General features: G+C 45.0%; 1 protein-coding gene across 5 annotated transcripts in view; it reads right to left on the minus strand.

Moving 5' to 3' along the window:
* Epn2 (epsin 2) overlaps positions 1 to 12,895 on the minus strand; it is a 110,758-nt gene that overhangs the window by 11,269 nt on the left and 86,594 nt on the right. For 4 of the 5 annotated variants that reach the window (XM_004647931.2, XM_023708218.1, XM_023708220.1 and 1 more), the window contains 2 exons: positions 11,916 to 12,008; positions 10,766 to 10,940 (listed from right to left, as the gene is read on the minus strand). In XM_004647931.2, the coding sequence (XP_004647988.1) occupies positions 10,766 to 10,940; positions 11,916 to 12,008 (268 nt within the window). The remainder of the gene's footprint in view (positions 1 to 10,765; positions 10,941 to 11,915; positions 12,009 to 12,895) is intronic. The other variant, XM_023708221.1, reaches the window with a different exon arrangement.

Here is a 12,895-nt window from a genome sequence, read left to right on the forward strand (position 1 = left end):
TTTATTTATTTATTTATTTATTTATTTATTTTGGTATTTCAAGGAAGGGTCTACAGGGTGTTCAGGATCTTACTACTAGATCAGACTCATAGTGATCCGCCTGTTTACAGCCTCCCAAGAGCTGGGATTAGAGACACATTCCACCACACCCAGTCTCAACTGCCATCTCAGCACGCCCCAGGGACAGGCCGGCACTGCAGGCCGGGGGAATCGAACTCCTGGCCCCTGCTTGCAGGTGCTTTAATCCACTGAGCTACTTGGCCGGCCCTCTTGCTATGTAGTTTACCTTGAAATCACTACATGTTTAGGGTGGCCTGAAACAAGAGGCAATCATCCTTAATCCCCAACCCCCAGTACTGGGATTATAGGCATGTGACACCTCACCCAGCTAAAATTATTTTAAAAATTTCAAACATTCTCTCCCTTAACCCCAATAAAAATTAAACCTAGGGGCTTCACACTGAACTAGCCCCAGCCCTTATTAATTTTTGTTATTCTGACACAAAGTCTCATTGAAGCTGTCCTTCAAGCGTGCCTTACCAAACACAGGTTATAGACTTATCTTTTGTGTGTGTGTGTGTGTGTATGTGTGCATGCAGTAGTGGACACTGAACCCAGGGCCCCATACATGCAAGGCAACTGCTCTACCACTGAGCTATATCCCTACCCTTGTACTAATGAAAAATAAATAATAATACCTTAAAAGGTACTGTGATCCCAGTTTTAAAGTTTGTTGAGGCTATCCATTTGCCTGGCATGTTTTTTTTTTTCTTGGTCTTTCTGAGACAGGGTCTCATTATAACATTTCAGGCTGGCCTTCAGCTCACTGCATAGCCCAGGGTGGTTCAAACTTGCAACAACCCTCCAATCTCAGCCTCCCGAGTGCTAAGATTATAGACCGCACCACCACACGTGGCTTTTCTAGCATATAATTTTTTCAAGTATCCTATTTGAGGTTGTAAAGAATGTATGTTCTCTTTACTGTAAGGAACAACAAATTTGTTAGCTTATAAACTGTACCACTTAAGGTTTCCTTCATTCTTAATATTTTAAAATGGGCTGGTGAGATGGGTCAGTGGTCTAAAGCACCTACTTAGAACAAGCTTAGCAGAGCACAGGGACCGCGGTTCAATCCCCCAGCACCACATGCCAGCCAGCCCCGCCCCCTGGTGGGCTGAGCTGGTCTCACTCACACACACACACACACACACACACACACACACACACACACACAAATAAAATTTTAAAAAAATATATTTTAAAATACTCTCCCACATCTGCTTCTCCATGCATTTTCCCCGTCATCCTGATGAACTTCCCTCAGTGTTGCTACATTGTCCATACACTGGCAACAAACTATTAGTGTTCAATTACCAAGAGAGGCCATAATCATGCTCTCATTTTTTATATTTTTGCATTGGAAGAGTGCATTCTCTAAATATAGAAGTCTATAGATAGGCTGGTGGTGCACAACTGTAATTCCAGCACTTGGGAGGCTGAGGCAGGAGGATCACACAAGTTCAAGGTCAGTTTGAAACAACTTGTAATTTTTTTGGGGGGTGGTGGCCACTCAGGATTCCTTCAGGGCAGGTCTGGTTTGGCTTGAGGATGAGGGGATTGAACCACAACATCCTGAGCCTGACTGCTTTGTTTCAGCAGGCTCTTAAACACCACCTGAGCTAATGGGCAGGCCCCCATGAAATGACTTGTAAGACCCTGTCAAAGGAGAAGGAAAGGGAAGGAGGAGGGAGAAAGCAGAGGAGAAAGGATGGAGAAGGAGGGAAAAAGGAAGAGGAAGAGAAGGAGGAATAATCAATTTTTTTTTGAATAAAATCTTTTTTTTTTTTTTTAATGCATTTAGTACAGGGTTTGCAGGGTCTCACTATGTAGATTGGGCTTGTAGTGATTCTCCTGTTTTCAGCCTCCCAAGCGCTGGGATTACAGGTGTGCACCACCACGCCCAGTTTCAATCACCCTGTCACAGCACGCGGGGGTTCAATCTCCAGCCGCTACCCTCTGCCTAAAGCAGGCACTTCAGTCTGCTGAGCTATTGGAATAATTAATTTTTTGAATAATTAATTTTGAATCAGAAAAAAAACACCATTATGGAGGTAGACTTTTGGGGGAGGTTTATGTTTTGTTTTTTGTTTTTAGTGCTGAGGACTGAACCCAGGGCTTCCAGCTTGCTAGGCTAGTGTTCTACCGCTGAGCCAAATCCCTAGCCCCTAGAGGTAGACTTTTGTAGTTGCTTCCAAACTTAAAAATACTTTTCAACATCATCATTTTCAGAAGAAAGATGACTTTGCTAGGAATAATGCCTAGGCTGGCAGTTATTTTCCTTCAGTATTCACTGAAGACACTTGCACTGCTTTCTTTGTATCCTCACTGCTGCGTAGTCAGCTGTCAGGTTAACTGTCCTCCTTGTAGCTGGCCATCTCTCTGGGTGCTTCTCAGTGTTTCGCAGCTTTCTGAGCCTGGGAGGACCCACTAGGCTTCCTGCATGTGAGATCCCGGTCCATAGTTCTGGAAAGCCCTCAATCATCACCCAACATGACCCTTCTGAACTCCAGATGCAAGTTAGGTATCCTTGCTACCTCCATACTTGCCCTAGTCACACTGACTCCTTACCACTCCCCAAACACAAGGAGGCAGCTCCCTGCCTGCCACTTCTGGGTCTCCTTTGTCTTCTATCTTCTACCTCCTCTTCTCATGCTACCTAAATCTGAAATTCCTCCCTCATCTTTTAGACAACTAATATAGGAACTAATATTTATAAAATAATAAATGACTCATTTGGCTACTGTCACCTCCCTTAGGATAAGGCACAACTCCACTCCAGCCCCAGCCATGAGGGCGACACCCAGCTAAACTGTGATGACCTGTCTGAGCGGAGGCTGAGAGGGGCAGCAGACCCTGCAGCTTAGAGAACCTGTAAATGTTCCTGAGCGCAAGAGGACTCAACCGCTTGGGCTCCTAGCCCTCCCAACAGTGCTAGAGCTACTGCTCCCGCATGGTAGCAAACTCCATGGCGCTCATGAAAATGAGCCTATGGGTAATCCTACTGCATGTCTTCATACTTCTGGGACTCTAAAATGCCAAAGGGCTTTCTTCGGAGCCTATTAAGCCACAAAAGCCACTGTCTGACTGCTCTTTAACTTCTGTCCAGGTTAGCTGGCACCTAGCTAGAACAGCACAGAGAAAGGGAACAAGTAACTGCTACCTTGCTCCTCCCCAGGCTTGCTGCCGTCACCACAATCAAATGCTATGGGCTAAGATAGGCACATGTGTCTGCAAACTACACGCCCAACATCCTGTGGACACATGTCATTTCCTCATGGCCTGTCAACTCTTATCCAAATAGAACTCAGAGCTGCTGCTTTTTCTTTTTTTGGTACAAGAATTGAAATTAGGACTTTGCGCTTGCTTGCTGAGCTGTATCTTCAGCCAGGGTGCAGAGTTTCTGCTGTTGTCCCAGAACACACAACATTCTAGAGGCTCCAAAACACTTGTCTTCCCTCTAGAAGCTCCTTCTGACCGTCACAGCTTTTCTGGTGGCTCATGTAAAACCATCTCCCCCTATAACTGAATCTGTTCCTTTGGGTTCACTTCTGCCTGAAATGCTAAGGGGGTTGCAACAGGAAAAAGAACCCGGTCCTTGCCTCTCCATCTTTACTAGAAGAAAGTGATGTGGGGGAAATGGTTCGTCAGGTAGAGCAAGGCTGCAAGCCAGAGGTGCTGTGCTGTGCTGTCTTTAGAGCTGCCTATGATACAACAGAAAGAACATGTACAGAGAGCCACAGAGACATGAGCACATTAGTGCATCTTCCTCCTCTCTCATTACTCATCACCATCTGTGAGAACTTCACAGACCTATACCAGAGGACAGCCTGCTGCCAGCCCCATGCTCTTTCAGCTGGGTTGCATCTACAAGTCCAGGGACAGGAAGCCTTAGCTGTTCCTGCAGCTCTAACCAGACTGGGCCCCAGCCTCCTTGCAAATGGACAACTGCCGACCTTCCCTTTTGGCCTCCACCAGCCTCCAAGGGGCTTTGTAATTCATCTGCTTAAATCCCTCCAGGGAGGCATCAGTGACCACTGCAAACAAGTTAAATGTTAGATATACAAGGTGAGAAAGCTAACCTTGTCTCTGCCCTCAAAATCTATAGAGGGCATTTTCAAAGTCAAGTTTGAATGGGGTTCACTCACATGGTACTTGGGGACAGCAGAGAATGAGTCTCAAATACACTACCCTTGGAATGTTAAGTTCTTGGGGGCATATCAGTGAAATATTGCTGCTATCTCCTTCCCTCACACAAAGAGATTCTGGAAAGGACCTAGACAAAATTTTTACTTTTTTTCTCCCTTTGATAGTGGGGGTTGAACTCATGCGCTTATAAGGCAGGCACTAATACCACTGAACTACCTACCTGGAGTAGACACAATTTTAGAAACTCCTCAGGTGACACACATGCAGCACCAGAATGTGTGAGAACCACTAAGCTTCTGGTGCCTTCTGCTCTTGCCAAGCTTTCTTGAGTGATGGCCATGCTCAGACACATGCTGTGAATACTTGTTTGGAACAAGTCCTGCCTCCCATAGTCATCTTCCTCTACCCAAGCAGTCATTTACCCAGCCCCAGGAAGGTTCTTGTGTCTGAGAGAAATACAGACACATGCTAATGACCAGCCAGCAGATCCAAGACAGCTGGCAACCACAGCACAAAGCAGGAGAGCAAGCTCAAGAAAAGATGCAAAAAAAGAAAAGAAAAGATGCCCATGTTCCCTTAGGCAGGGTCATCTAAACCGTATCTTCGAGATTAAACAGGAATTTTCTACAGATGAGATAAATACAAAGATAAGCAGAAATCCAGCACTTGGGAGCCTGCCCATTAGCTCCGTGGTTTAAGTGCCTGCTTAAGCAAAGCAGTCAGGCTCAGAAGTCTGTGGTTCGATCCCCAGATCCCCAGCCTTACCAGACAGGACCAGCCAAAAAAAGAAAGAAAGAAAGAAAGAAAGAAAGAAAGAAAGAAAGAAAGAAAGAAGGAAGGAAGGAAGGAAGGAAGGAAGGAAGGAAGGAAGGAAGGAAAGAAAGAAAGAAAGAAAGAAAGAAAGAAAGAAAGAAAGAAAGAAAGAAAGAAAGAAAGAAAGAAAGAAAGAAAGAAAGAAATCCAGCACTCAGGAGGCTGAGGCATGAGAATCGCTGCTAAATTTGAGCCCAGCCTGGGCTACACAGTGAATTCAAGTCAGCCTGAACTATACAGCAAGACTCTTAAAAACAAACAAACAAACAAACAAAAATTACATTAAAAAACAAAAATTAAAGCATTTAAAGGACCAGGCAGCCTGAGCACATGCAGAAACACAACTCTCTCTCTGTCCACTCTCCTCCCTTTGAGGTCTTTAGCTTCCTGACCTCAGCTGTTACACATGCACTGTGTGTACTTAAATAGTAGGATGCTTTTTCCTCCAGACACACAGCTTTTGAAATCAGAAACTGACTCATTTCTCTCTTTAAGAGTTAAAAACGGGGGCTGGTGAGATGGCTCAGTGGTCTAAAGCACCTACTTAGAACAAGCTTAGCAAAGCACAGGGACCACGGTTCAATCCCCAGCACCACATGCCAGCCAGCCCCGCCCCCTGGTGGGCTGAGCTGGCCACACACACAAATAAATAAAATTTTAAAAAAGTTAAAAACAGGCCTGGATGTGTGTCTCAGTGGGAGGGTATTTCCTTCTATCCTTCATAATGCAAAAAGTTAATTAATTATTAGGCATTTTAACATTTCTGAAAGAGCTCTTTCCAGCATGAACTCCATAACACATCACTGCACCAACCATGTGGACTGCAGTATTTTCTCCCTAAGTCAGCAGTATGCAAAGCCCAGTCCGCCCACAAGAATCAGGGCTTCCCCACAAATAGCCCATCCTGCCATGCAATCACACCCCACAGTTTCTCTGGAGCATCTTCCAAAACCTGCAGTTAGTTCCCTTGGCCCTGTGTATTTCCTCTTTAGAATCTGCTGCTGAAATGACAAAAACAGCATGCTCAAAGGATTTTAAGGGCTCAGCGGCCTGCGCAATGCACACTGTCAAACTCAACATGCTTGGGCTCAGAAGGAACCCCTAATCCACACCTGCAGGGACAAAGTTGATCACAGCTCAGAGCTTTGGTCATGGAATGAAACCCAGGCTCATCAAATCAGCCAGGTCACTATGAAAACAAGCTGCTTAGCCTGAGTGAGCTCTCTCAGGTTCCATTCTGCAAGGCACACTGTGAACCTAGGTGTGTCCACTAACTAGGTCTGTGCAAGCTACTGGCACAAACACAGATTATGCCAAATGATCAAAGCACCCCTCCACAAAGATAAATGCTCCTATGGCCAGCATGACTTTCTTCAAATGTGGCATAAAGACAATGTTCCCTCCTCCTTGCATAGGAAGGCAGCCAGCATGGGCCAGGGCCCAGCTGCCCCAGAGAACACTGCCGGCTCATCTTTTTGAATGAACAGTAGAGCTGCTGCAAGGCCCCTCTGTACTTAGCCTCCATAGTCTCAGAGGCATCCAGGCCATGCCACACAGCCAATAAATAAACACTTGTTGAAAGCTCAAGTGAATGAGAGGAAAGGAAGATGGAACCAAGGTCGGAAAGATCAAGCAGCTTCCGGACTCCTCTTCTGTAGGGCCCATTCACATGAGTTCCATCAGCAGTCAGTATCTGACTTTTGGAGATGAATATTCATGGACACAAGGAGGCAGTCACAGCCACACAAGGGTCACCAAGAAGCTAGCAGCACCACCTGCTGCCACCAGAATGGAAGACAGGCTCTGTTCCACCCCAGGTGGTAGTGGGTGGGCAGAAGGGGACTGAGCTGGCCAAGGCTTCTGAATTACCAGGCTGTGAGGCCTCCTCAGACCAGGTGGCTTCTTTGTGTCTGGAACTGAGGAGGAAGTGCCCTGCTGACCTGGCAGGCTCCAATTTCCCTTTCTCCGGCCTTAGCATTTCCTCCCAAGGCCACTTGGCTCAGGGGCCTCCAGTGCTGCTTGGAAAGAACTGGTAATGACAAGGCCCACTAAAAACGGTGGCTTTCAAAACAGTGCTTCTTTTATCCAGAGGACGCAGCTCCCAGTGCTATTGGCAGAAACTGATCTTTCTGATTTATAACCATTTCTCAGAATGAAGGATGGCCATGAAAATACACACCATTGGATTCTGCCAGAGACCAAACAGTAAACCCAACACCACTCACTTGCTCTGAAGCCAGGTCTGTAGTACAAGGAAGCAAACTGTCTGGGACTTGACTTGCAGCAGTGAGCCAGGGAGCTGGCATGAGGCTGTCCTCCTGCAGCTGGTCACATACATAACGCTGAGAGTTCCCATGGGAACACTGTGGTTCCAGTATCTTTTCCTACTAAAAACAGTGCTAGAACTGCAAAAGCATCTCTGTATAATATGGAATGAGGTGAGGAACAATGTCCCATTAGCACTACATTTTTCAGTTTCTAATGATGTAGATAGGTAGGTAGATAGGTAGATAGGTAGGCAGACCGGCAGACAAGATAAAATAAAATAAAATAAGATAAAATAAGATAAGATAAGATGCAATTTCTTATAATGTGACCTAGCCAGGTATGGTGTCACACGCTTGAAATCCCAGCATTGGGAAGCTGAGGCAAGAGGATCACCACAAATTCAAGGCCCGCCTGTGCTACACATTGAATTCAAAGTCAGCCTCCTGTACAAAATACGACCTTGTCTTTAAAAAAAAAAAAAAAAAAGCCTCAGCTACACAAAGTATAGTGCTAAGAAAAACAGGAAGCAAATAAGCTCCTATTTTAACAATGACTGTCTTTCGCTCTGCACTCCCCATCCCCACACCACTTTTACATGGGATCTCACTATGTAGCCCAGGCTAGCCTTGAACTCACAATGATCCTCAGCTTCTGAAGTATAAATGCCAGGATTACAGGCATGTGCCACCATGCCTGGCTCTGGGCTCTCTTAATGTTGGAAGCTGAGGTATTTTCCAGGACTTGCCAGAGCCACATAAAGACTTTGTAGCAAGCCACGATGGTATGACAACTCCAGGACATGGTTATCTTCAGTATTATACCTATTACTAACTTGAGTAAACCCAGAGGAATAAAGAGCCTCTCTGAGCTTTGTGGCCTGTTCATTCCTCCACTCACTGATACAAAAACACCAAGTTTAGCAAAACAAGGCTATAAGTGGGGAAGTAGCAAGAAACAGCAAACAGGAAGACAAAAGCCACATGTGACCACTCTCAGATTTTGATTCACCCCAACCATGTTCTATTTTTTGAAATTACTGCCAATATTTAAACATTAATAGATTTCAAAATTCCAGGTTTTGCCACCATGTTCTCTCTTGGATGGAGAGTCCAACCTACACTGATAGGGTGTATTTTTTCCTACTTTTACTTGGCCTAAACTTGCTCTGCAGTGCATTTCTTTTCCTTCCTTAAATAAAACCTTACTACTTTTAAAAGAAAAAAAATCTAGGTTTCAATATTTTTTTTAAAAACTGGAGTCATAAGAACCAAAAAGAAGAAATAGCCCAAATTTATTTCAGTTGCTGATTCCAGGCTGTGGAGGTAGCCCTGACTTGACAGGTGGGCCCTGAGGAACAAGACCAGAATATTGGGGCCAGGAAGACAGCTCAGTAGAATAAGCGCTTGCCTGGCAAGTGCCTGAGTTCAATCCCCAGTTCCACCAAAAAATAAATAAATAAATAAATAAATAAATAAATAAAATAAATAAATAAAAGTAGAAAGACCAGAACATAGCTCTGGCTACCAGCCAAGAAAATGGCTAGGCATAACATGGTCATCTAAAAATAAATAAATAAAATAAACATTCTTTTTTTAAAAACAATCACTATTTTGTCCTTCCTGACCAAGTAAAACCCTGGTAAGTGAGCCACAGTATAAAACAGCAAATTATAAAAGCTAGGTCCCCCTTCTACTAATCGTGTGCCAAGGCCTAGTCAACACGCAGTATTCACCAGGTACAAAGTAAGCATCCTAAACTCACCTGGCTCCAAAATGTGTGCACTCTTTCCTAGGCAATGAGAAGCTGCTCCTCATTCAATGACCTATCATATAATTTTGAAAAGGACTGAACAGTCTTTCTAAAAATATCCCATCTATGACCTAAAGTGGCTGTTACTTGACAGAATAATCATTCTTCAGATATGAAAACAAAATCAAAGCCATTCCCTGAAAGGGCTATCCCCCTGGATGCCTTGTGCATCTCCACTCAAATTGCCCCACACGGTCCATATGTGTGTTCATCAAGACCACAACATCACAGGCTCCTTGGCGCAAGAGTACAAGTGCTACAGAAAGAAAACCAACCTCTAGCACCCTTCAGTGAGTGAGAACTCTGGACAATTCCACCTATGAAAGAAGTACACATGGTCTCTGTGGCCAGTAAGAGCACAAAAGGATATCTAGGGTTAACATGACTTCTTGGACCATGTCTGAGTACTTAGCAAAGCTGAGGCTGAGTGACCTAAATGGCCTACCCTTCCCCTCCTCATTCCTTACTCTATTTCCCTGCTGCCTGCTTCATACTATACAGTTCCTGTATCTGTCCCAACTGTACCCTCACACCCTCGTGCCTTCTAACAAGCTGTCTTCTGCAAGGAACAACTTGCTTCTCATTGTCTGCCCACCTGCTCCTCCCTGAACATTCAATGGAAGCGGCCTTCCTGCTCCTGCAAACCCTCTTGCCTCCTGGCTGCCCCCACATAACCTCCACCCAAGCCTGGGTCACACAGCACCATCATGCTGCATTCCTGTCACATGCATCCCATCATACACACACACACATGATCAGGACCTGAGAGAAGAACCATTACTTGTTCATCTCAAAGTCCTCACATGGTAGGACACAGCCTGGCAACTTGGTACACCTTAACAAACATCCAGGGAACTAAGCTAAATACAAAAGATTATTCTAGTTGGAGTAACAAGGAGTCCAAGAGGTACAGGTAAGATGTACCAAATATGCAATTCACAGTTCCTGTGCAAGAAAGAAGTCCATAAGTCTACTATGGCAAACACAGTTTAGAACACTAGACAGGGTTCCCAGGGCACCAGGCCAGAAGCCCTTACAAAGGCTATGATGCCAAAGCTCTGCCCAGCAATTAAGAAACTCACGTGCTCAGGATCATATGCACAAACCAATTCTGCCCTGTTCATGTTTTCATCTCCCTTCCCTAGCAATGGCACTGAGTAAAACTTAGAAATATTCATTTACCCTATTAAATTGATTTACTATTGCTTTAAATAACAAGTAAGAAGAATTACAGTTAATGTACCCTCTTTCCATTAGCAGCAGTGGTAAGCATATGATACTTTTCAGCTAATTATAGCAACTTCACTTAGATATTTCATGCTGGGTATTATGGCTTCTTTAGCTAGGGTGCTGGATACAATTCTGAGACTGAGAGAACTAAAATATGTCCCTCAATAGGGAGAAGTCATTTCTCATGCACAAGGGAGGCAGAGAAAAAAGTCAGCTTTCCTTCTATCAAAGCAGAAAACCATTCAAAACAGAAAGAGAGCTTTGTGCCTCTGTCTCCAAGGCAGAGATTGAGGGCCTGCTGGGCATCATTTTCAGGACCAGAGGAGCCTACACCCCCACCACAAAGGACTGAACTAGGTAAGACAGAGTATGAGGCCTTGCTCTGTTGCTCTCGACCATCCAGCAGGCAAACACAAGAGGTCAAGGATGGGATCTTTACCAAATGATGGCCAGGGATCTGAAGAACTTGCAGGAACTGCCGGCCCACCCCAGGGGTTGGTCTGGTTAGCAGATGCTGACGGGCCCCAGGGTTCCACTTTCTGGGCAGCAGGACCAGAGCTGGGGAGAGCATCCATTAAGTCCAAAAGAGTAGTCTGCTGTGGGTGCGAGCCATGCTTTTAAAACAAACAGAAGGGGATACTTTTACTTTGCTACAGTTACAGTAAATACCCGTGCACTAGCCATAAATATCACTCATGCCTCTTATTACAGTATAGGCCCTTTGGTAGGAGCTAAGAGGGATTTGGAAATTTAGCTAGTCCACCTCCTATCCTGTGCCCACCAGCTCCACAAATATTCCTAGGAGAGCTTAGGATCCAGCTATTTGCCATCTGCCAAATGCACCCACCACAGGCTCTTAAGAGTTAAGAACACCACAGCGTTCCCCAAATATTTTCAGAATAACACTGGACTTTGGCTGGGCTGCAATCTCCTCCTACTCTCTCCACCCACCCACTCACCCACCCAGCTCAGAGGTGCACCAAGAGCCCCTCTTTCTCTTCTTAGGACTGTCTCACCCTTGTCACTCCAATGACTACCAAGTCTGTTGTCAGGAACATGTTACATCAGAATGGGGGGAGGGGTACTGGGGGCGTTTCTGGAGCCCCTTGAGGTGGCAGGGCCAGGGGTGGGTAGGGTGGGGTGGGGGTTCCTATCTCCTGGGCTGAGTGGTAATGTCTGAAATAAAGCCATGTCCCGCTTATATCTATGTCAAAGTGGGAAGCCTTGGGGAGTACATCAGTGACAATGATGAAGACCAATGCTATTGGGAGCTAACCCTGACCCAGGAAAATGTCCCAAAGAAGTGCCATTTAGCTTACTTAATAGCCACCAATTACCAGAGGAGGGAGGCATCACTGACATTCTCATGTTATAAATGAGGGCACTGAGGCACAGGGACAGTTCTCCTCTCGTTTGGGATGTACTTTCAATAGCATGCTTACTTTTCTTATAGGCAAACAAGTTATTAACTGAGAATAGAGAACCCACTGTGTCCCCACCACACAGTGTTGAGGGCGTGGATGGGGATGTAACAGTACAGCAACAACCACAGGACAGTTTCAACTATTTACCTTTCAGTAAGCTCTTACCTCTTTCTTTTTGGGAACTTTAACCGTGTCTCTCCGGCTTTCTTCCAGGGCCATCTGCAATCTGAGGTCATCACCCCGCCTCAGACGTTCTTCCTGTAGAGGGACAGTGGGAGACTGAAGCTGGCAGCAATGTTAATAACATTAACCACCCCAATGACTGCCAGGGAGCAAAGCCACCCTGCAGCAGGAATTGCATATTACAGTATGTTATTCCAAAGGAGGGTTTAAAAGCAACCTGTGAAACACAATAATTTATCAATCCTAGTGTGCTCAGAAGGCTCCTCCCTCACCACACCACATATAACTTCAACACCTTGGAGTTGTACCCAGGTACCACAAAGGTGAAGAAAAGGAATACTTAATCCAAAATAGTTTTTCTCAATATGAAAACAGCTCTAGGTCAAACATGGTTGTGTAATCCCACCTATTCAGGGGTCTGAGGCTAATATGGGCAAGTCAGCGAGTTTCTGCATCAAAATTTTTTTTAAAAAGAGGTAAAGATGGGGCCGGGGGGATGGCTCAGTGGAATAAGCGCTTCCCTGGCAAGTGCAAGGGCCTGAGTTCAATCCCCGGTTCCACAAAAAAAAAAAGAGGTAAAGATGTGGCTCAATGGAAAAAGTATTTGCTTAGCACATGTGAGAGTGTGAGTTCAATCTCTGACTGTAAAAAAAAAAAATTAATTGCTTTGTAACTCTACTTATAGAAGCAATATGTCTCCTTTTAAAACACAAATCCAATAAATCAGGATGGAATTAGAAAGATGAAAAATATGTATCACTCCACCTCCCACTGTGACTGCTTGTAGAAAATGGCTACATAGGGCCAGAGAGATAACTCAGTGATGCAGTGCCTGCCTGGCAAGCACAAGGTTGTGAGTTTGATTCCTACCAAAATCATAAAAAATTTAAAAATTAAAAAACAAAAAGGTTCTCTCTTGGGGGCTGGTGAGATGGCTCAGTGGTCTAAAGCACCTACTTAGA

The sequence above is a fragment of the Octodon degus genome, unplaced genomic scaffold (genome assembly GCF_000260255.1).
Source record: "Octodon degus isolate 3935 unplaced genomic scaffold, OctDeg1.0 scaffold00342, whole genome shotgun sequence".
Lineage (NCBI taxonomy): Eukaryota > Metazoa > Chordata > Mammalia > Rodentia > Octodontidae > Octodon > Octodon degus.